General features: G+C 42.0%; 1 protein-coding gene across 1 annotated transcript in view; it reads left to right on the forward strand.

The window, feature by feature from the left end:
• The window catches only part of spon1b (spondin 1b), a 71575-nt gene that overhangs the window by 11220 nt on the left and 35633 nt on the right, over positions 1 to 24722 (forward strand). Inside the window, exons 3-6 of the mRNA XM_070830277.1 lie at positions 1439 to 1572; positions 14014 to 14087; positions 15032 to 15154; positions 15936 to 16084. Of these exons, the coding sequence (XP_070686378.1) occupies positions 1439 to 1572; positions 14014 to 14087; positions 15032 to 15154; positions 15936 to 16084 (480 nt within the window). The remainder of the gene's footprint in view (positions 1 to 1438; positions 1573 to 14013; positions 14088 to 15031; positions 15155 to 15935; positions 16085 to 24722) is intronic.

Consider the following 24722-nt stretch of genomic DNA (forward strand, 5'->3'; position numbering starts at 1 on the left):
ATGTCATTTGGACTTGGGTGAAAAGGGACTTGGGGAATCTGGAAATCTGCCTTGCAATTTGATTTGATCGACTGCACTGACTTGGTGGATAAACTCGGCATTGACTGCTTTCACTTGGAATATTACTTGGGACTCGACTGTTATTCCTAAAGGCTTGATTTAGTAGTTAATTATTGTTTTCATTAAAGGGACTGCAGTACTGGCCAGCAGACAAGTCCAGTCTGAGAGATCACAGTGATGTCAAGTGTGCACATCCGGGCCGACAGCATCATTACAGGAAACAAGCTACGCTTTTGTCACGTCTGGACAGCAGCCCTCTATTTAAGTATTACCATTGTGCAGGTTGTGTTTCAATGTATCGTGTTAGTAGTCCTAACCTAACTTCATATTCCTCCTCTGTCTTCTCCTGAAGCATAAGTCTTCCTTTTCCCTTTATGTTTCTCTCTTTCTCCTCTTCTTCCTTTATCTGTTTTATGTCTCTCTCCTCGCCTTCTGCCTCCTTCTCTTCTTATGCCTTTTAGCCACTTGTTTGTGTCTGCTTTTGACTGACAGAATTTCAATCTTTATGACACACAGTAAACCAAACTGTATAAGTAGGCATGAGGAAGTCAATACAGAAATACATGGAGGTGTGTGTATGTGTGCGTGTCTGCAGCATCTGTGTGCTTGTATTTTTCCAGGTTTGTCTTCATTTGTGCAGCAGTGTACTCGTCTGTGGATGCAGATTTGTAAATCAAAAACGAGTTTGTGAAAGAAAGAAAGAGCTCTCTGTGATTTTCGTCTCCCTCTCTATGTCCTATCTGGAGTTTGGGACTGGTTGTTAGGTCAGTGTTATTGTTGAGCAGAGGCAGCTGGGTAAGGCTAGCTACAAGGTCGTAGGCCATGTGTATGGGAAAAGGAAATAACAAAAGGAATACACAAGACTTATTATCTAAAGCCCCACTCAGGGACTAACAGAATCAACAATTTGTCATATTTCAGCTACTGGTGTCGTCTTAATATCAAATATAGACATCAGATAACCATTGAGATTATTGATGAATCATGTGTTTATTTAGTGACTCACTCAAACTGATAAAATATTAATGCTGAACATGCACAATCCACTCATCTCTGCTCCCTTCCAACACAGCTCAGTAGATAAAACATCTTGCTTCTCTTGCTCACTGATAAAGATGAGAGACTCCTCACTCTGTGCACCCATGACGTATTTACGAGGAAGCAAAGCGCAGGAGTTCTCCTCCGATAAAATCTTAAAACTACGCCCCTGCTAATGTTGTTTTGTAAGCGAGCGATGAAGAGAATTGAACATACTAACAGAAATAACGCCAGCAAGAGAAGAGCTCTCGTGGGCTGACATTGCACGGCTCGTTGCACCCTGCAGCAGTATCGTTTGCTTTCCAACATGTTAATCCAAAACTCATCATTTTGTTTCTAGATCATTGATGAGGAGGACACACAGTTCATGACCAACTGTGCCCCTGCGGTGACGGAGAGCACACCTCGCAGACGCACCAGGATACAAGTCTTCTGGACAGCGCCGCCGTCTGGGTCTGGCTGCGTTATACTGAAGTGAGTTTCATTTTTGCCCGATTATGCACGTACCTTTTTAAATAGGAGGATACTTTACAATATTGAATCCAAGACAGAAGGATGGTGGAAAAACCAAAGCCAATAAGAATAACGTTAAGACGATATAATGCAAAATGATCACGTGATCGTGTTCAACATCAGAAAGCTGTCGTGAAGTTGACTCTCAGTCCCTGCTCACTGATAATGGTGTCCTGACAAAAACTAAAGGAAAGAAAGGTTCACTGTGATAGATGACTTTACTCAAGCAAGTTCCAAGTCTTGATTTTTATGCTGTGATGAACTGAATGGAAATCGGTAGCTGCGGAAATCAATAAAAAAAAAAAAACATATGGTGTGCTTTGGGTAATGGAGAGTACTAATGGAAAGTAGCTTATAGGTACTATTAGAAACCACAGGTATAATCCATCTAGTTATATAATTCCACGACAGCAGGAACATTTCATCAACAGTTTCCCCTCTTTAACTCGCACAAAGCGAAACACAGAAATGTGGACTGCTTCACTACCAATAAGACTACACCCCAGCATGGTCATTGTTGTCTTTACAGATGGTCATTATTGCTTATAGCCAACACATTAAGCAAGCCAATGCCAGGTGTTTCTTCAGAGGCCATGACACACTGGCTTTGTTAAAGGGTCTGACTCTACAAGAAAGAGACAGATAATGATTACGGGGGGCAATTTGTGGTTTGAAGCAGGTGTGACACTTAACCTGCACTGTGTTATTTCAAGAGTTTGTGTGTTTGTGTGTGTGTGTGTCTTTGTGCTTGTGTGACCTTAGTTTTCTAAGGTGGGAAAATGGCAATAACTACAACTGCTACAGTACTCTGAAATTGAAAAACTCTGAATTCCTGAAAAATGTCTTGTACACTGTATCAGATTAAAGGATTTATATTGTTTCATGTGGACACACATCAGATGAGCATTAACTGCTTATTGCTTGTGTCTCCATTAGTCATTTTAAGGGTTCCATAAAATGGTTGTGCGACTGCTCGTTTTCTCAGTGATTTGAGTGTTTCCTCGTGAAATATGATGGTGCTGTGGAACCAGTGGCATGGTGGTAACTGAAGCAGAGTGCATGCTATGAATATTAACGATAGGAAGAACATGATGTAGGTGTTAAAGAAGAGTCTGACCAAGAAATCAGCCAGGATGATTCATTAATTAATTAATCCTGTTAGCAACATGTTATATTACTTAGTTACTGCTAAAAGTACTGTAATGTGTTACTTTTGTAACTGTGTTACACCAACAATATTAACAAGTAAACAAATGACAAACCCTGACGCAATAGTAGAGGACACCTAGTCATCTGTCCCACCGTCTTTTATCCCAGACATCAGACCATATGTACATTTGCACTTTAGTTGTTGGTAGTACTGCAGCAAACTCCCCCAAACACACACGTCAAACTGACGTTCCTGAGCTTGGTTTAAAGGTACAATAAGGGAGGCCTACATATTTTGCAAACTTGTCACAAAACTGTTTATATGGCCATGGGTACAACATGCATCAGAAGAAAATAATTTCAGATTTGTCACACGAAAATGCACGAAAACCCATTTTGGACACATATTCATCATTTATACTAATAATACAACACATTACATCTGGAGATACACAGTCCAAGCGGCTTCACAAGTCTGATCCACTAATAAGTGGACATTTACACGAGATAAGTGTGATGGTTATGGTGACTTTAATGATGCTTTGCTTCATCAATAACCGCCTTCATCTTCACAACACTCACAGACTAAGAGCTTTGAAAAGTTGAATATCTCTGCAGTAAGAAATCAAACCTCAACCAAGGGAAAATCTTTTGTTCGTGCTCTGAATCACAGAAACATTTTCACAATAACCCATGATATTAAGTTATTAGTGTATTATAGTCCCATATTTCTGTCTGTACCACCATCTCAGCTGCTCTGTGGAGAAAAAACCTTCAAATTTGATTAAACACAGTGAAATGCTGCAGAGTCTGTGTTCAGATTCTGGACTACAATACTTTGACGCTCATGTCATGATGAATTCTCTTTTTTCAAGTTTTCTTTTTATTGGTTTTCAAATTTAACAGACACTCTTCATCAAATAAGATAGAAATTGAACAGGAATATGACTAAATAATACATGAATTGCACATACAGATGAAAACAATCAGCCACTGCTTTCCAGGGACAAGCAAGCCTCAGTGGGAAAGAAAGAAAGTACTCTAAGAATTGCCAGAATTTGTCTGATTTATATTTGAGATCACGTCAGTTTCTCCAGAGGGAGCAGACCCTATGATATCTATGATATCCACTTGCCGACTGTGGGGACCTGCAGAGCGCACCTTCGCAGCGAGATACACATTTGAACCAGAAATAAAAGAATTAACAGAGATTTGGTGTCCGTATCACAAAGATTTTCTGAAGAGTGGTTGAACAGGTAAAACAAGGACGACTCGTTAAATGTCTGGATGTGATCAGCAAAACAAGTAGCTAAATGTACCTTTGTGAGTTTTGCATTTGTAACAGACGTTTCTGCTGCCGGGGAGGAGTAGAGCATACATCTCTGTGATTATTTCTGTGAGAGAACATGGCCTTTTCCAGTTCTCACAGTTTCAAGTGGATCGAACACATTAATTCTTAATGTTGTTCTTACAAGAGCCACAGGCTGTTGTGGAATTAAGAGAAAATCATTAGGCTGAAAGCCGAAGGGAACGAGGAGATACGAGACTGACCTCAGTGAAAGAAAGAAAAAGGTGTTTGATTTTTACGCACAATCATTACGTTCCTGCTAATGTTATATTTTCTGACAAGGAGTAGCTGTTAAGATGAATACATGATGAAGTGGAAAGTGTAATTCACACCACCTGTATGAGCAGAAACAGTGAGTGATGTCAGTATGAATCTTCCAGGCACGTTTTGACAAATCGAGAGTACTGATGACACACAGCCGCTGGCTGGGAGCGAGGCACGCCCCTGATCCTGTCCCCCCCCCCCCCCCTCTGTCTGCCTCTTTGTCCGCACTTCCGCTTTTTTCCCTCTCTCTCATTTCCATCTCTTCCTCCGACTTCCCAATGGGAGTAAACCTCCCTGACACTCGTCTCTCCCTCCTCTGAGCGAGATGCTATAACTTGCCCTTACCTCCACAGTGTACTCACAGCTGTTACTTTTAATTTACATGCTGCTGCTGTATGACAGATGGCACGTAGCCATTCCAGTGTTTGCTAGCCCAATAAATCTAGCTCTGCGTAGGGGAACATCTGCTATGCAAATTCACCTCGTATTACTGTCACTTTTGTCTGTCAGCGGTGAGATGGAGATTTAGCATTACCTCATCTAACACATACGTCCTTCTGTATTACCCCCCCCCCCAACTACCTGCTCTCTGCTGGCCTCGCTTTGTTGAGGCCATTGTTCTGTTTCCCATGGTGCTACCTGAGGTACTTCGAGGTGGGCGGCCAACATTAACAACCATCTTCCATCAGTCATATTGGCCAGTGTTGAGTTAAAAGACAGGAAAATGTTCCTCGGACTGTGAGTCCAGCTGCACATTTTCACTTACATCACACATCATCCACTGTCATTGGAGAGTATTACCACAGCCGCGCCATGGGAATGCTGCTTCTTCCCCCGTCTTTGTTAGCCAGCCTGTTTCTCTCCGCTCCTCGGCACTCTCTTGCAGCCTATTTTCTGTCCAGCACGTCAAACATACATCTCTCAGCTCATTCCAAAAAGCTTCAAATACAAACTCTTGCAGTTGGGAGCGCTCCAGCGTTTTATCCTCACTGTGCAAATCTCATTGGTTCTGTCAATACTAGAGCAGACCTCTGGGATTTTTTATGCCAATTACAACACCTGCTATTTCAATCAATGCAATTATTTTTTTTAGGAGGGGTGGAGGAGGGGTGACAAAGCTGTTAGTGACAGCTGTAGTGCTTAAAATCAGGGGCTAGTTTTGATTACCAGCTAGAGTTTTAGACTGTTTTTTATATATTTGTTAAGGTCCTTTGTTAAGAAATATAACTGCAAAAAGTTATAAAAATGCAAAGTGCAGTTTGATGTATGACAATCGATTGGATATCTATGAATTTGGTGATTGGTCATCGGTAAATGCCAATAATGACAATAACTGTTAATTGCGACTGTATTTAAGACACGGCTACTCTTTCTTGAGCACACACTGTGAAGCTCCAGCTGGGAACTTCTTTTTTCCCCATAAGTTCACACACAGTTAAGTGATGTGGAGCCGAACACCTGAGTGAAGTCAGCCGTTAAAACATGCTCATCAGGTTCTTGGCAAGCAGCACATGTCAGCAGCTTTGGAATAGCACTCTCTATCACGCGCTATCTCTGCTCGGCTCAGCCGGCGCTGGCACTGGAACTAACAACGACTTCAAGATACAATGTGCAACTTTTCTCCTCGAGGCAGGAAGGGCACTGTGAGGCCTGCCGTCCTCCTCCTCAGCTGGTCCACACTCTGCCCAAACTCCTGTCGTTCATGCTGCGGAGCCGTCTGCCTTCAAACAACACGAAGCCTGAGGCAGAGGGAACCGGCTCCTCTAAGGCCTCCACAGGCCCCGAAGAAGTCCACGCTTGTGTTGTCCACGTTTTTAACTTTTCTGCCACACATTTAGCTTTGCTATATTTATTTTCAATACTGCTTTCCTCCACTCTTGCTGCTCTTGAGACTTAACCTGAGTTTTTGGCTTAGCTAAACAGAAAACCAGGAATTCTGGCATGAACACACATCGGTGCACATTGTGTGAACTATTCTTATTGTTATATAAGTGATGCACAGTGAATACACACTAATGTGTCTTGATAGTTAAAGTGGAAGCAGCCTTTCCTCTGAGTCCACTGACTTATTACTTTATTGAGCTTTTACCATAGACTCAGAAAAAGGGAAGCTGTGTTGAAATTCATTTTTGAAAGTGTGCTTGTAGTGAGTTGAGCCCATGATTAAGCTCTTATTACCAGTGAGTAGGGTTGGTTTTTAATAACTCTTTAATGAAGACGAATCTAGTATCAAACCTGCTTTTCAAGTCAAATACCTGATTGAATCCAATTAAAAATTAGTAACTACACGTTTTTATTTGTTCGACCGATTGAAATACTGACATATCGGGGTCTTTAGGAGTGAAACACTGCTAATTAGTTAAAATGCTGAGCAAGTGTCAGCAAGGAACGTGGGAGAAAAGGTCCAATGGGACATTTTTCAGACTAACTAGGTGTTAGTTATACTGGTGTGCACTGTTAACATAGACTTGCTCACTGTCACTTTTCTATTTTTTTCATCTATTTTTGCTTCTATTCCTATTTTAGTGTATTTTATTTATTTTTTACATTTTCTTTACTTGTCTGTACAAGAGGTGTTCAAGTTTTCCACTTTTTAAAGCAAAGGACACAGTTGTTTAGATGCAGTAGCTAATAGATGACATAAATGCTCACAGTTAGACAACAACTCACAAACATTGAACATAATTCAGGTGTCCTTGGTTGAGTAAAACATTTACACAAGAAAGTTTTGTTTGTATCTCGTGAGTACAAAGGGACTCAAATCCTCCCATATTGCTTAAACAATATACACGATGTCCCTCCTCTCTTCATCTTCAAAGCATCATCTAGCTTCAACTGCTGCAAGTTATAAAGAGGATTTTCATCAGAAAAGTTGTTATATCTCTGCTTTGTTTTCACTTTTAATCTTTTGTGAGCGCCACATGTACATATGAGGTCCTTAGGGTGCAACAGGGTGTGTGCGCACACGTGAGATTGTGAATGTGAGAGATTGTGTGTTTTCCACCCCAGGCCACCAAGGGCCCTCTGGTAGTTCTGATGAGCTCAGCCCAAATCTGTTCTTTAATCTTCAGAAACTCCTGAAAAGTCTTTCAGTGGCTGGAAATGTTTCCACCCAGAGGAGCTAAGAGAGACAGACAGAGGGAGAGATAAGAGAAGAGGGTGAATGAGTTGAAAGAGGGTGATGTAGACTGTTTTGCAATCTAAGGTTTGCTGTGCTGTTGATCGTTCTCATCTCCTTATCAAGTTTATACTTACATTTCTCCTCGCGCGCCATCGCTGCCCTCCAACCGTATGTTCATCACATTTTCACCTCACATTGACCTTCCCATCAGTATTCCGCTGCTGCGACTGGGAGGACTCCAGGAGGAGGAAGAGGCCACCAGTTGTCTGCTGGCTCACTGACAACACAAGTCTGGCTGCAAGATTCTGGGAAGCTGCTTCACAGCAGGATCTAAACTCTTCGGTCTTGACGCAGTCCCAGACAGAGACAAGCCTTTTGTAACGATCACAGGACTAGATTATGTCAGTATGCTCAGCTGTCAGACACCACTGCTGCCTGGGTATTTACTGCTATTCAACATCAGCTTTAAAGTACCACAAATGATGAACACAGAAATTAATTCAGACTATGAACTGACCCTTTCTGTAATGCATTGTATGGTGAGGCAGACTGTCAGATTGACACTTCGATACCTTGCCAACTACTGGCCTAATTTATCTATAATTCATATGGAGATTCACGCTCTCAGAGAATGATTGCTAATGACTCTTGTGACTGCCTGACCTTTTGTCCAGCGCCATCATCAAGTAGCGCTGAAATGTGGCCATTAGACAAAGGCGCTCTATCCATTTGACGAGTTTTATTTTTCTTATTTTCTTATGAGTTTCTTTTATCTGGAGCATCAGAAACCTTTCTTGGATGCTTCTTAGGTTTTTCTGCCCTACTCCTAGTTGCTGTAGCCTAGTCCATCACTATGATTGCTACCCCCTTCAGCTCTGGCAAACCAATCCTTACTGGATGTCACGTATGTCACACTAGACACCAGATTTACAGGTATACAGAGAGAAATACATGGGGATGTACCTGGCACTGACAGGCTTAATCACCACTGTGCGGACTGGAATTGGATGGACATTCATTCACTGTTTATGTAAAATTCCTGCACTTCAGCTTTAAACATCAGCATGCTAGATGTAGATTGTTGGTCTTGATGATGCATTCAGCAGAATATCGAAATGGTGCATAATAAATAGCTGTCGAGTTGTGGTGGTGCAAGAAATGTGCGCATAAAATTTTCATCTGATCAATGTTTAAAGCAAGCAGCATGTTTTGAACATACAGTACATTAACCGCTGTCTTACTAAGCGTGATGTCATGAAATACATGCAAACAACCACAGCTTACAGTCTGAGCAACGTAGCTTGTAGTAGACAAGCTATATTTTTCATGATGGTGAGCTGACTTTAGGGTCTGATGGACCAACAACCTATTCCTTTTCATGCTAAAGAGCAACCACCCACAGCTAGAGGGTTTCTGCTTCTGATAGTGACTCTGGTCAACCACTGGTATCTTTACTTTATATTGATTTAGATGAAATCTGATACCTCTAAAGTTTCTTTTGTGTTCAGTCTGCTTTGTAGAGGTGAAATGTGATTGGTTAGTTTTGTAATTATTCCAGAATAGAATAGAAACCTTGTTTTCACCCAGTATTTCCCCATGGTGAAAACTGGGGAATCTTATCTGCTGGATTTTTCCAATACAGACCAACTGACAGTGGAAATGAGAGGGTTAACTCTCTTCTTGTGGTAGTTTTCCGAATATAAATAAATATGAAATATTCAGATTTTTATTTATCGTAGACCTTCTCTGAGGTTCTCAATGCCTGTCGGGCCAAAATTTCCCCTTGAGCTGATAAACAGGCTTCACACCAAGTTTAAGGCAGCACATCATTAGATAGTGGAAGTTTGCAGGTCCTGCAGTGATGTGAGCATAAAGTGTCTTTTAGTTGCTTTTTGCAGATGTGTGTGTTTTTAGAAAAGCAGCACTATTTAGATAGTTTGTACTATTTGTACTAGAATTATATTGAAATGTATATATTGTATATATAGTTATACAATGGCATTATTACAGTCGAATATGTTCTACTTTACACACTCATGTTGCCATTTATCCATCAAATCCCCAAGCTAACCTCTTTATGCTTTCTGTTTCTAATGTAGTATCAGTAGAAACTGATTCCTACCTTCTTGTATAGACAAACTGTGACATTTATTCATATTCTACACACAATTGTGGATAGCTTGACCAAATTCCCATTTAGATGCAGAGGAACCAAATGGAATTCATATTATTATATAGGAAAGAATTCTTCATCCTTGTCAATCAATTAACAATCTCTCAGTAGTAAACATCAGTATCACTCTGTGCATTTTTAATGCTGTTCCCACTGACTTATGTATTTGTTTTGTTGTATTACCTCCATAGGCTCATTTTTGTACATGTGCAAGTAAGTAAACACAATAAAATAACCAGGTTGAACTGATTTTATTTATATATTTTTTAAAAAGTAATTCTGTGTTCTGTGATGATCCTCTGGGATATTTATTATTGCAGACAGGAGTCATGGAGTGAAAACATTATTGTATGAACAGTAAATGTGTTGCGGCTTCTCTCTGGGGAGCTCCACACATGAATCCAAACAGCATGCTGAAGATTCAGTGGGGAGTGCCGTCCAAACCTCCAGGGTACACAGAAAAGTCAGCAGACTGGAATATATATAATGCATGAGGCAAGAGATGCCAATGGAAGTACGATTAACAAGAAACGTGAATAGAAGGAGGCAGGAGAGAACGACGGGCAGTTTGCAAAGAGATGGGAAAATGTAGATTCTGAAGTATTAATATTCTTTGTTTTAAGTGTTGCAAGATTAGCATGAATCAATAAGACAAATATCTCTTCTACAAAAGCCAAAATTTGCTCTAATGTTTAGTTTCTCCAAGATTGAAGGCCCCACCTTACAGGTATCTGCTGTCTGTTTAGCTGCCAGGCATTACAGTATATCAGGAGGTGTCAGAGGCATGCAGCCACAGCAGATCCATGGGTGTGCTATTTGACAGAACAGTCAGGGAGAGGACATCTCCAGAGAGAAGCTACACTGGACGTGCTTACCCAATGTGGGGTCCAGATCTAAAGGGAGAAGCCTGGTGCTGAATCCCACAGTCAGAGGTGAAATGGCAAAGGAAGGAGCTGTGATTAAATCTCACTGTTTGAGGGAATGCCAGGGGGGATAAGCTGCAAACTGGATGCTGCTCTCGGTGATGGAGTCAATGAATTTGGTTTAGCTCTGCCTGATCTGACAGCTTGTTGAACTGAAATGCACTCTCAAACTACGGCAGTTCAACGTGCGGCCATAAGGCACCGTGTAATTGCAAGGGCATTTATTTCCCATTTACTTTAAAGCTGCAATAATCACCGTTTTTATATCAACTATAGATTAAATGACGAAGTGCAATGTTAAAGGGATTGCTCCTAGGAACGAGCCCACAGAGAATTATTACCCAGCTCTGTAGTCTCGGCTCTACAGAGAGTTTTAGTCTCTTTCAGCTCAGTGTTTTGGTTTTATGCATTGCAACTTAACTCTGTTGGTTCAGTCTCCTCACTCTCAATGTTTCAAGCATCTGTTTCAAGCAGCGGCAGGCATGTTGACACGCCCAAATGCCAGACAGAGAACATTGGTGACTAACTAGTGAACATAGGCGCGGATTTAGCAGCTAAAGAGCCAAATGTTTTTTTTTTTTGGAAGGTAGAGTTGGTAGAGACCAAAACAGAGTCAAAAGGAGAGTGCCTGTTTGACAGATCTGATTGCCAGTAGTACGACTGTATCTGTAACAGGCATCTTACAAACTTATGTTTGTGGTTAATGTCAAGAAATAATGATTTAAGTGAAAAATATCATAATGTGAGCCAGGAGCTTAATGCTAATTTAAGAATTTCAGGCTAAATGTAAAGTAGACACTTACATAGTACTGGAAAGGACATATTGCAGTCATAAAGTTACCTGTGACCTCTTTAGGACCAGAGGGAGATGCAGCAGCGCTGTTAGAACTTGCCTCCTCCCTCAGGTCTCTAACACTGTTAGTGAACACAGATAGTGAAGAGCGGATGTCTTAAAGAACAACAGGCAGTCAGTGTGCCTGTAGGTTTGAAACATTCTCTGAAAGCTCACAGTGAAGGGATGTAAAAACGTAATTCCTTTAACCAGATATTGTTGGATTTATGGATGAATTATTTGATAATAAGCCAATTGACCATCAGCTTCATTGAAACTATTACAAAATTTGCTTAAAAACTATCAAGGGCAGCTCTATGATAGTCCGTATATTTCACTTTTGTTTTTCAATTTCATGCCCAAGCAGTCAACCCATGTTGCAGGGTATATTGCACCATTCAGTCTGTGTAAGATTTATAGGAGCAATATAACCAATAACTCCTACTTAATGTCGCCAGTCCCTCCTCTGTCTCCACAGTCAGTGCTGCTCAGCTCACTTTCATATCCTGCTTTTATGTCTCTCTGCTGTATGATGTGGAGACACTGGGAAGATCTTGCTTCTGAGACACCAAGGCTAAATAGGAGTTATTTAATCCTTGTGTATTTCAATTTATTTGATAATATTTTCATTACAATTACATTTTATATATTACAGTCTCTTTAGGGAAAGACTTGCTACATTTTAGGCATTCGGACTCTTTCATCAATTTGGGCATAAAAGTGTTTTTGCTTGTCAAAGTCAAGGGAAGTGTTTTTTAAACTGGGGGAGAGTCTTATGTCTCTTACAGTGGCTCTTCCTCGCACCAACATCTGCTTACACTGCCAGCTGACTGTTAGCAGGACATTTCCATACACGTTGTCTCCTCTGCATGTGCTCCTGCCTGTCAGTCACCTGTCTGATTGACATTTGTCGGTGCGCTGTCTGTGTCATTGCCATTCAGGCCATGCACCGCCGAGGCTTATCTCAAAGCCCAAACTGAAGTTCATGTTTACTTACGTATTTTCTGTTATCAAGGCAACAGCTACTCCACCGGGAGTCCACAGAAAAAAGAAACTGCAACAATTTTCTATACATAACCAAACATAGCTGAATATAAGATCATACACGTCTCCATATACATTTGCACATGCATTTCTTAACCTGTTAGTTCTGGGTGGCGGGAGACCTCCTTTACCCCGCTGGCTCTGTCTTGCACATATTACCCGGGAGCAGGTTGAGAAACTGCACACCTGCCTTTCCTCCACCCTCAGCCAGAAGAGACTAGCACACATCTCTCAGCCTCTCGTCTGAAGCTTCAGGACATGAAGTGCTGCCAGATTCTGAACAGTCTGCATGTCTGCACGACTTTTTTTTTTCGCTGCACTGGACCAGATCTCAGGGCAATAGTTCACATGTGTGGAACAAAATGAGGAACTGTACAGCTAACTTAAATGTCATGAAGTTTTGTCAGAACAAAGTATGTTCCAGAACAAAGCAGAACAAGTAAGTTTGGTTCTATTAGAAGAATTTTTTTTTCTGTTGTAGTTGGTTTGTTGGCAAACTCAGTCACTAACTGGAAATGTTCAATCAGTTCAAAAAGGTTTGTGACATGTGGTCAAGATTTACTGTCGTTCCATAAGGAATATTTCTGGACCAATGTTGAAATGTTTTCATGAGCTTGGATCCCTGGGGTGTAAAAAAAAAAAGTTTAAGAATCTGGTGGAGAAATAAAACATCACACAGACTTCCATAACATAAATTGATCCATTTTTTTTTTCGGTTTTTATTTTTTTGCATGGTTGACAATTCATGTAAAAGGCTAAAAATCTGTTAAATCACAGCTTTTTCTAGTTCATTGAACAGTTTATGGTGGCACAGTGGTGAAAGGAAGCATCTTATCTGAGAAAAATGTTTGTGGAAACTTTCAAAACTATTCAAAGGGAATGCAAAAGTGACGGGAGGGAGTGGGAGGACATGCAACTCTGTTGCGATGGAATGTAAAACTATTGCACAGTTATTGTAAAAACGCTGCGAGGCCACCAGACCTTATTGTTCCTCCAACTGCTTCCACCGTCTTAGTCAATTCCATGGCAGTGGCATGAGGCAAAGTTTTACAGGTCTGACTGAAGAGGATTGTAACTGGTATTGGTAAAACAACCTATTTCCATTGGGAAAGTTTCATTTTCAGGCAATATTAAGCTCATAAGTTAGAATTCTGCTCGGTGCACAGCCTGTGCGAAGAGCTACATTCCTCTTCCGACTGTAATTCCAGCTCCCTCTTCTTGATGTCCGTGGGCATGATTGCTCTGTTGCATTTCATACTGCAGCAGTGAGATTGTGTCATGAGGTCGGGAGAATAAAAAGCTGTTGTTGTGAAAAGATGTGTAGTCCATGTCCACCATGAAACCTCGGGGAACCCATTACCTTCCCCTCTCGCCGAAGGATTACATGGATCAGATATTGAAAAAATAACAAAACAGGAAAAACACTATCCATCTCATGCCCTTTTTGCTCTCTCTTACTATCCAACTTTCTTTCAGTTTTTTTCTCCCTTAATTTCTCAGTTTTTCCACTTCCTTTTCCTGTCTCACGATGTCTCTCTAACTCTCCAGGGCCAGTATTGTCCAGAAGAGAATCATCTATTTCCAGGATGAAGGCTCTCTCACCATTCGGCTGTGTGAGAAAGGTAATGACAGCTGTCCATTATCTCCTCCTCCCCCTAGTTGGCTGCTCATCTTTTCATCCTTGACCGCTCATCATGGTGCCATTATCCCTTGTTCTATCTGTCATTTTTATTCCCCTTTCAGCCCACAACAGCTCAGCCTTTTCATGCCATGTTTAAAAAAAAAAATATGAAGCCAACAGAGGCAGTGGGGGTAAACAGTGAGGACAACAGATCTCCTGGGAGAATTTAAATATTCCTTTGTATTTCGCCACAGAGCAGCGCCATGGCTTTTATGTTACCTGTGATTTCACAGCAGAGAAAAATGCCATGCCAGAGTTGGAAAGCTCTCTGCTCCCCAAATAAGCACTTAACACCTCTGAGACAGTGAGGTGATGGGACTCTTTTAGCTCTGATGCACATGTTTATTGTACAATAAAAACCAGGGCCCGGACACATGGTCTTACAAACTTAATCTCAGGGGAATTTTACTTTCACAAAATCTTCCTCTCCTCACCAGAATCTAATTTTCCAGGCTATTATGCAAGCCAATCAAGCCGTCCTGTTTTCAATTTGCCTACTCATCCTGCTATAACTTAGATGTCAAGTGAGAATTTCTACCGAATAATTTGGGAACTCATAAATATTCAAGTACTCACCTTGACCTATCTTTGCAAAACACTGGTTGAGGCCAATATTTGAATATTTATGAGTCTTTCTCAAGGCTAATGTGTCATTTAAATATCAGTTTATTGCAGCAGTGTAATTCTGAGACATTCTCACTGTTTCCATGTTGCAGTCAGTCATGTGGTAATTTATGCAATTGTGCATTTGTATCAAAGCTCGCACAGCAGTTTGTCTGTTTGCTCCCGAATTCATCGGGCTTTTGCATCAGGTCAACACATAAATCTTTGCATATGGGTGTGTGTTAGAGCGTGTTGTCACATCCACGCCCTGTCTCCCTGTAGAGCGTGTGTTCGGTGAAGCCACAGAAGCTCCAGCCATGGAGTGCTGTGCCTGTGGAACAGCCAAGTACAGACTCACCTTCTACGGCAACTGGTCAGAGAAAGTCCATCCCAAAGACTACCCAAGTGAGTTCAAGCAATGGCCACACACTAACACACTATGCATTCACAGAACAAGTGTGCACATTCACAACCAAGTAGAGAGCTGAAGCTATCGAGCGTGATGACAGCTACAGCAGAAAAAGGGTTTTGATGGAACACAACAAAAGACAGAGAAATGTTGGAAGTATGGATAAGATCAACAGAGCAGCACAGGTTATTCCAAGTGTACTTACTGAAATCAAAACTCTTAAAGAAAGAGTTTGGGAAATACACTTATTGCTGCCATGATGAGGGTTAGATCAATATGAAGCTTCAGCAGCTGGTTAGCTTAGCTTAGCATAATGACTGTCCAAAGCTAACACACTTTTATTTCCTTTGTTTAATCTGTACAAAAGTGTTAAAAGTACATGTTGTGCTTTAACAGGGGGTGATGTGCCGGACTGTTTCTTGGCCAGACACAGTGACTTCCTCTAGTCTCCACTTGTTGCCTAGCAACGCCACAACATCACTAGCTCATAGCAACCACTACCGCTGCTTCTGTGTTGCTTCTGGATAAATCACTTACTGCTGATTGATAGTAGCATAAAATAAGCTAAGATTAGCACAATGTATGGCTGAATTAATAAAGTTTTCAATTTACTAATCTCCTACTAATCGGTCTGCAACAGAGTAGCTACAGTAGCCAAAGACGTCCACGTCATGCTGGTTCCTCATTCAGTCAACCACAGCTCACTCTGTTCTTACTTATCAGAATTTAAACCAGTCAAACCTAAAGTTGCTTGTCTCTGCTGCTCCTGTCTCCCAGGACGAGCCAACCACTGGTCAGCTCTGATCGGTGCATCTCACTCCAGAAGCTACGTGCTTTGGGAGTACGGAGGCTACGCCAGCGAGGGGGTCCGCCAGGTCGCTGAATTTGGCTCCCCCATCAAGATGGAAGAAGAGATTCGACAGAAGGTAGGATGACATCAGACGGAGCCTCCGCTGGTTCTCCTTCACTCCATCTTTGATGCAACAGCACTATTCCCATGCTGTTCCATTATGTCTCCTGACCCTCGCATTGGACTCAACCCAAGTGCCAGTCAAAAAATGAGTAAAATCCAATAAGTCTGATCCTACTCAGAATGCAATGTTCATCACTGCATACACAATGTTGGCTAGATAGACAAGCATTATTATATGAAATCCCCCCCCCCGCCATCCCATTTGTCAGTGGCTATTACAACATACTGAGAGGTTAATGACAGGCTGAGGCAATAAGAATCCAAAATGATACACACACACACACACACACACACACACTAATTTTGCTCTGTTAAAATGGCAGCTGATGAATGTGCAATGCAGTGAAATTCTCATTTCCACATCAGGCAAAGCGTTTACATAGCGACACAGGGCGTCTTCATACTCTCATCATCCTTCTCATTAAACCAGATGCATGTTGACAGTGTGTGGTGCTGCACTCTGCCTGAGATCAGATGCCCTTTGGAAAACATCAGCAGACTTCTTTTGAGTGAACTATGCCTTTAGGGGATCAGATATTTTTGGAAGGCTTCCACTGGATAGCACCCTGAGAGGACAGGCTGTTGCGACAGCTCCCCAAGAATGTGTGTGTGTGTAGAGAAATTGAAACATAGTGCAAACAGGGAAGAGTGCATGACAGGACACAGCTAAGAGATGTGCCTGAGTGTGTGTGTGTGTGTGTGTGTGTGTGTGTGTGTGTGTGTGTGTGTGTGTGTGTGTGTGTGTGTGTGTGTGTAGGTGGCTGAAATGCTTACATGTCTATTCCAATCCATACAGGGTTGGGTAATGTAACAATATAAACGGTTTAATTATCATTATCAATTATTAAAAAAATAAATGCTACCCTTATCACCTCTCAGCTGTCACTAGAGCCCAGTTAGAATGATTATCCAATCACTGCGCTAGTTTTCTCCATTTTGCTTTAGCAAAGAGACCAATGGTTTGGTTTACTGCTCGAGCAACAGGGCATGCAGCTGGTCAGAATAATCTTTTTCTGCACATTTGAACAGTAGTTTGATTTTAAATACAAATGCTGACATTGTGACACGTTGTCCTTGTATCTTAACCCCTTCTCCTCCAGGTGTGTGTCAACCACTTGGTCATCTCAGTTTTAATCAATAGAGTTTCAATAGAAGCAGAATCTCTTGATCTCTTTTCACAAATACTATACTTAACTCCACACAAGAGTTACATACGCACTGTGACTACAATTCCATGAATTCAGGATTACCACTATAGACAGTGTTAATAATTTTCCATCTTTGCTATTCAGGAAGAATTTGACAGATTTCTCTAAAGAGCTCATTTTTGTTTTCATATGTCCTGACAGTTTTATATGGTATGACTGAATGTGACGTTGCTTTGTAGTTGACGGGGCGATGTGGGGAGAGAGAGGGACAGGTGCATGCAGGTGTTCTGAAAACAAAGGGAACCTAGTTATTGTAGCTTGGCCTGCTGATTTAGCCCTCTTTTCATCACAGTCTGCCGCAGTGCCACTGTGACACGCAGCCCACAGATTGCCGCAATTAGCATTAAAAATAATTCTCTAGGTCATAACTCAGTTAATCGAGTGAAAGGAAAAACCTGTTGTTGCGATAAACATTATAGACTGGAATCAGAATCGGTCAATTGTATAAAAAAAGTAACTCATCGGGAACGTTGGGGTCGCTCAATGACAGGAGGATCTGGGGATCGAACCACCGACCCTGTGATCAAGGAACGACCCTGAACAAATAACTTTAGGTTATTCTGCCATTAGTCTCTCGATGCAAGTATCTCACAAGTATGACAGAATAAAAGTTTATAAAGAAGCTTGTGTCCGTGTGGCCCAACCCTTATCTATGTGTTACATGTGTGCAGGTTCGACTGAGCCCCACAGTGTACGGTTGTCTCTGAGCGTCCTCTTTCTGCCACACTCCCTCTGTCTGTTGGCACTGAAAGGTGTGTCCTGGCCATTTGTGGGGGAACAATAGTGTGTTGTTAGTGTGCTGTCAGTGTGGTGTGTGCCTGTCAGTTTAGGTTTGGGCTGTTGTGTAGAGACATTAGAGGCTGACGGACAGCCCTAACTCCTCTCTTGGCTGCCTCTGTCTGTCTGTGGGGCTAATAACTACCCTGACACAATGGAAACTTCAGCCCGTTTCATAGCGGAATGAGATGGCTTGATTGTGTACTGTAGACTGGAATGTTAGCAGTTGAGCTGTAGAGTGAAACACGCTGGAATGTCAGCTATTGAGTTGTTGGACTTTGCAACAGGGAATCTAAACTTTATTTTAATCTGTGAATCAAAACGTTTTTTGTGTCCTGTGCTGTGTCCCATTCACGTGACAGAGTATAGATCCCACAATGTGTTTAGTGTCTCGTCTGTCAATGATGAAAATCATAGCAGGCAATGTAGTAGACCGGCGGATTATTATCAATATGAGAAGCAGTATCTAGACGCCTACTAATTATAATGTCTATATATTTAGACAGCAGCAAATCATTAGCAGATCATCACATCTGAGAAGCTGGAACGGGCAAACAGGCATTTGACATTTTATAAAACTCTTAAACAATGAACGTTTATCAAACCTGCACTTGTGGAATGAAAGAATAGCTTCACTTAAGGAACAGTTCTACATTTTGGGGAATACACATATTTGCTATCTTGCTGAGAGTTAGATGAGGAGATTATTACTATCATCACATCTGTGCATGAAGCTACAGCAAGCAGCCACATAGCGTAGCTCATGATAAAATCCAGAAAACAAGGAAAACCACCAGCCTAGAGGCACCTCTAACGCTCAGCAAGTAACACACATATCTTGTTTGTTTAACCCGTGCAAAACACAAAGCGTAAAAACTGGGGTTGGACTATGTCTACTGACGATGGACGATGACATCTTGTCGGGGGGGGGGTTCTCCGTCTTTCTCTGTGGCAGCAACAAGAAAGTATCCAGAAAAACACAGCAGCGACTAAAAGTGGGATAAGGGGGAATTAGAGACTCGCTGCTTCCCCTCTGGTGTGGCAGAGGGGCAGCACGTCTGTCTTGCTACTGTGAGCTGGGACAGAGTTACTGACTAATGTCCCCATCCCTTGGTTGGAGGGACATATGTTTTAAGTGCACCACGGGGAAGAAGACTGCAGACAGAGGATTTCGTAAAGTATCGGCCTATAAGTTGAAGTTTGAAGAACATTGGATTTATGCAAAATGCTGCAATTGAACCGTAATCATGTGATAAATAATCCTTCACCCTAGAGAGACTTACGGAGCTTTATGTTTGGGTCATTCCAGTGTTTGTGTGTGTTCTCATGCACATACACACACTTTACCACGCAGATATAACACATTTCTTTGGTTGTTGAAAGAGATATTTAAGCTGTCTTTTTAGGGTTTTAGAGACAAGCAGACTAAAGCGCACACACACACACACACACACACACACCTTTTCAATCCTCTGGGGCGTCTAAGTTCAGACTGAGTGAACAGTGAAGTGGCTGCTGTAAAGGTGGAGAGCCGACATGGGTCAGTAATCCCTGTCTTAGCTGAGAATCCCAACCATCCAGAGGAGCAATCAGCTGTGGTGATGTGTGGACAAAGCCTTAAGACCAACCCCTCCAGCCCAGCGCCGACCTGCGCTCCTCTAACTGACACAGGCCTAAGCCTGACACGAGACAGGCAGGCGGGCAGGCAGATAGACAGACAGGCAGGGAAGAGGAGCCGTGAGAGCTCTCGCTGTGATGATGCGAGTACAAGCCAGAACATCTCTGTTAGACGGGTGCTTCTCCAAACTTGTCAACACTGCAGCACACGGCAGGGAAACATATTGTTCAGAAAGCCATGAGGCAGCATTTAATAACCAATCAGAAGTGACGCACAGGATTTTCTGTAAGCAAATATTTAGACACTGAATGGATGTTGAAACAACAGTGTGCTCCATCTTATGAGCGTGAACCCAGTGAGGAAACAGTCAAAGTTGAGTTGTTTGTGGATTGCTGCTGCATGCATTACTTTCACCGCATTGTCTCTCCTGCTCGTTTGTCTAAGCTGAACTTGGCCATCGAGCCGCCGATCGAACTGAGCGTGTGAGCGCAAAGGCCCACTGGACAGGGCCCGACATGCATGAGCTTGGAAAATATGCGCGTCTAAGCTGATTTCGAAAGGCTTCAGGCGCAAATCAGTTCGTACGGCAGCACATGCAGCACATCTCTACACAGCTGACAGTCGCAGCGCAGACTCCTTTTTCTGTCATAGCAGCATTCAGCAACATATTTAAACATGTCAACATCCTAAAGTGCTTCTCTCACTTCGCTGAAGCTGTCATAATAGGGTGCACATTCTTAGTAGACATATGGAGCTGCATAGTGAGGACTACACTCACATGAAGTAGTTTGTTTCAGCTCACCTGTACACGAGTAGATGCCTGTCGGTGATATATGATCATTAGCACTGATGATGGCTTTTTGGAGAGAGTCTGGCTGGCTGCTTTCCCCCCTGTTTTAAGTCAACTAGCTCTACAACTAGAGCTCAGCTGTAGCTCTATTCAGTGTTCAGACATGAGAATGCTATCAGTGCTTTCATTGGATGTTTCAGCAGAAAAGTGAAACAGCTTATTTCCCAAAATGTGAAAATCTGCCTTTTTAGTTTTTTTTCACATTTTGACTCACTATATCTTATTGAAAACATGTTTTACTGACGACATCTCAACCGTTCGGTCGAGGCCAATATTTCCAAAAATGTGGGGTCTGTTCATAAAAAAACATTGATTTTTGTTATTAGTGCCCCAAGGAAACAAAAAAGAATACATTTTTTCATTGCTTTTTTTCTTGGTGAGGAGGTTAAAGGGTTAAAGAGCAGTGCAACGATTCACCGCTGCACATGGTGAAACATTGCAGAGCTACAGAACAGATTATACAACTGTGTTCACATGTAGTAGTGCTCCCCAACACCTGGCGTACACAGATAAAGTGTGGAGTTCACCTTTAAGTGTTTTTTACCTCGCAGACAATCTCTTCATCATTTGTATAACATGCCTAACATTCTAAATACAACCAATCAGAGCGACTCTTGAAGAATAAACCTGTTTGTATGAGGCAGCTTGTGCCGTCCTGTCATTTTGAATAAAGCTGTTAGTGTCTGTAGGTCAAGAACGGACCAGATTGGATAGATAAGACAGATTCGTGTCCCTTTGTCCAGAGGAACTAAGAGTATCTTTTTAATGTCACCGCTGTCCTACTCAAGAAACAAAATTACACGGCACATCTAATTATTGATTGCTTGCAAATGTCACCTGCAGCCGAGAGTGTATAACGATCGCACGAGTGGAGGTTCTAAAATTTGAAGAGCCGGAGTAAATCCTCAACCCTTTTAATGCCACAGCGCACTGACACAGACAAAAAGAAAAACTGTGTAGCAGACTAATTATTACTCCCTGAAATGCCACATGCTCCCAGCCAGGTGTGATCACACTGAGATCAGGCAGCGAAATGTCAAGAGCTGCTGACCATCCAGCCGTTTGTATTAGCTTGTGGAAAAGTGTGATCACAGACCCAGTCAATTACATTTTAATGAAGTTAATGTTATTCTCCGCCTCCAGAGTAATCACCGACAATCTTTAAGTCTACCTGAGCTGAATCGCTCCTCAGTGCACTCCTGCTCACCTCTAAAAGGATTTTTCAGTCGGGTTCTTCTTCTTTCTGCATGTGTCACTCAGCAGGCGCTGCGGGGCATTGCCTGTCATGGCTACAGCTGTTGTGAAAAGCCATTTGGTGTGCAATTCATTTGTGTGGAAGCCTGACACATTTTTTAGAAACTGGCTCAGCTTTTAGCACCGTAGGGAGCAGTCAATAGCTCATCCTCTGCTTTTTTTTAAAAAAAAAAAAAGGGAGACAAAGAAGGCAGGGGTATACGGACAGGTGGACAGACATTTTCCCTCCAAAGGATGCCCTGAGCTGTAGGCCTGGCCATACATCGCCCCAGGCTAGCACCCATCAGGCCGTCCCAGGGAGAGCTGCAGCTGTGTGTGCTCAGTACAACGTGACACTTTCTTTCTATTTCAAAGTCTCAGTTTGACAAAAAGTTTGACCGTGAGAAATGTGAAATGTGTCACAGTGACCCTCTGTGTGTCTGCAGAGATCGGTCATGGTGAGACGTGCAAATGTTGGTGCTGCTGGTCTGAGGCTGCTTCACTCACCACACACACACACACACACACACACACACACACACACACACACACTCTGCACTTTGTTGTCTTGTTTCCCCATGCCTCATTACCTTCTCTCCTTTTTTTCTCTCTTCCACTCTTCCCTCCTGCCTCCCTCCTACCGTCCTTACTTTCATTTGATTCGTTTCCTTTCTTTCATTCTTTCTTCCTGTGAATTTAGACTATAAATCTGTACTTTTCTTCCATTCCTCCTTTCACCCTTCCAACTCTGTTCCTTTCTTTGCGTGCATGTTTCTTTGACTTATTCGCATCCTTCCATCTCCCCCTTTTTCTCTCTCTCCCCTGCATTTTCTCCAAACACCTCACTGACTTTACAGACTGATGCATTTTTTGCTCAGTTTTCCTCTTTTCATCACTGTCTTTTATTTTCTACCTCTCCTATTCTCTCTCTCTCCTTCTTTCTCTCTCTCTCTCTTTTTTTATTTTTTATTAATGTTTCTCTGTTTTGAAAGGCCTCATTTCAGAGAGATTGTCATAGACGGGTGGAGGGTGAGATGAAGGAGAAGAGGCAGGGTGGGAGAAGTAGGAGCAAGAGAACTAGCCTTCACTTTCATCTCTCAACTCAAAACACTTCACAGGAAATTGCTGCAGACGCGCCACAGATAGACAGAGAGACGGAAGCAAACACACAAACACACACACACACACACACACGCGCACGCACACACACCATTTCCTACATCTTTATTGCTTCTCATAGCAGTCCGGATCGCACCACTGAATAAAGACAGAAAACACAAGGCGCTCCGAGAGTCTCCCTCCTATTCCTTTCTCATGGCTGACACCTGTCAGATTAAGAGCGAAGGAAGCAATGCTAAGTGATTTACTTTCTCTTTCTGTGAGACTATCGCTGTGTGCATGTTCACAAACCGTCGCTGCTCCTCGAGATGTTTTGTCAAGCCGTCACAGCGTCTACATTCCGCTGAGAGAAATGTTTTTGTGATGCTTCTCAAAATGCCTCAGCAGGGAAATTTTCTCTCTGTCGGTTTGGTGGTTAGCCAGCACCACTGTTCGCCGTGCGTGCAGTGTTGGAGAGCAGTAGTCAGCTCCTTCTCTCCCCCTCCATCTGCATTTCACACTCACTGAAAGTCCTTTCATTTCCTTCTACTGTTCCATCAATCTAGGCTTTCTTCTTACCATGCAGACAATAAAGGCTGTTTAAAATCAGATTCATTTTCTGTATTTGACACGAGGATACGCAGAGATTCACAGCTTCATACTGGAAGACACGACAAGGTCAATTATGGCACATTATTTTTGATTTAGTTTTTCTTTTAAGTCAGACATTAGACATTTTTGACTTTTGTGAGTTTTAGTTTAAAAAACCTAAAGGCATTTCAATCTAGTCTAGACTTCAGTGATTTTCATTGTGCATGCTTTACTGGTATGTCTCCTCAATATTCTGAAGCTACAGTCGTTGCCGTCTTTGATAAAAGTGTTCGCATTCATCCTACAGGTAAATAGTGGGTTAGAAGGGTTTTCTTGCACTGCAAAGTCAGTGGAAAAGGCTTTGTTTACCGGTTACTGTACGATTCAGTGTAGCTTGAGACAAGCAGCTAACTTACTGACAGCCCTTGAACAACAAAAGACAGGTAAATGTAATGCTAACACTGCATTTTGTTGCCTTTCCTAGTGTTACTTTATTGTTAGCTGACATTATTATAAATAGAGAATTTAGTGGTTTGTCCCAGCTTAAAATATGTTAATTATCTGTGGGAATGCATTCAATTTGTAAAGCTTTTTTTCCATCCAAGAGCTAGTAATGTTGGCTAAAGTGATTAACGTTACTGAGATGCAGCTGAATCAGCTTCTAACGACATCGCTTCGGGCATTGATTATGTTTCCATGGGCTCATTTTATTATTCCTGTTTTTGTTGTAGAAACCAGGTCACAAACACAATTGAATGTCTCTGACCCTCTAATCACAATGTATCATGTATCATCATGCCATGACAATGTCATTTTAATCTTTATCATGAACACAGGTGGACATAACTGTGCTGTGTAGCATGTAGCATAGTGATGTGAGCATCCGCGTCACATCACAGTGTCCCTTTGGAAAAACGGGAGGTGATAGGTAGCTTGTCAGGCCTTCATAAATAATGACACACTGATGCCAACAGCGTATCTTGATGCAAACATGGGGAATGATTTTCATTGCGTGCTTGTTATTCATCACAGAATGACTTCCATCTCTATATCTATCTGTCGGAGGTGTCTTGATGAATTCATGCTGCCTTACACAAAGCTGACGCCTCGCACTTCTCCCTGCCTCAAGGCATCTACTTTTTAATCAGATACATATCACCCTCGATAAAAACCAAGTAGAATATATTAACCTTTTAACACAAATTCCGCTGCTCTA

The sequence above is a fragment of the Pempheris klunzingeri genome, chromosome 5 (genome assembly GCF_042242105.1).
Source record: "Pempheris klunzingeri isolate RE-2024b chromosome 5, fPemKlu1.hap1, whole genome shotgun sequence".
Taxonomy (NCBI): domain Eukaryota; kingdom Metazoa; phylum Chordata; class Actinopteri; order Acropomatiformes; family Pempheridae; genus Pempheris; species Pempheris klunzingeri.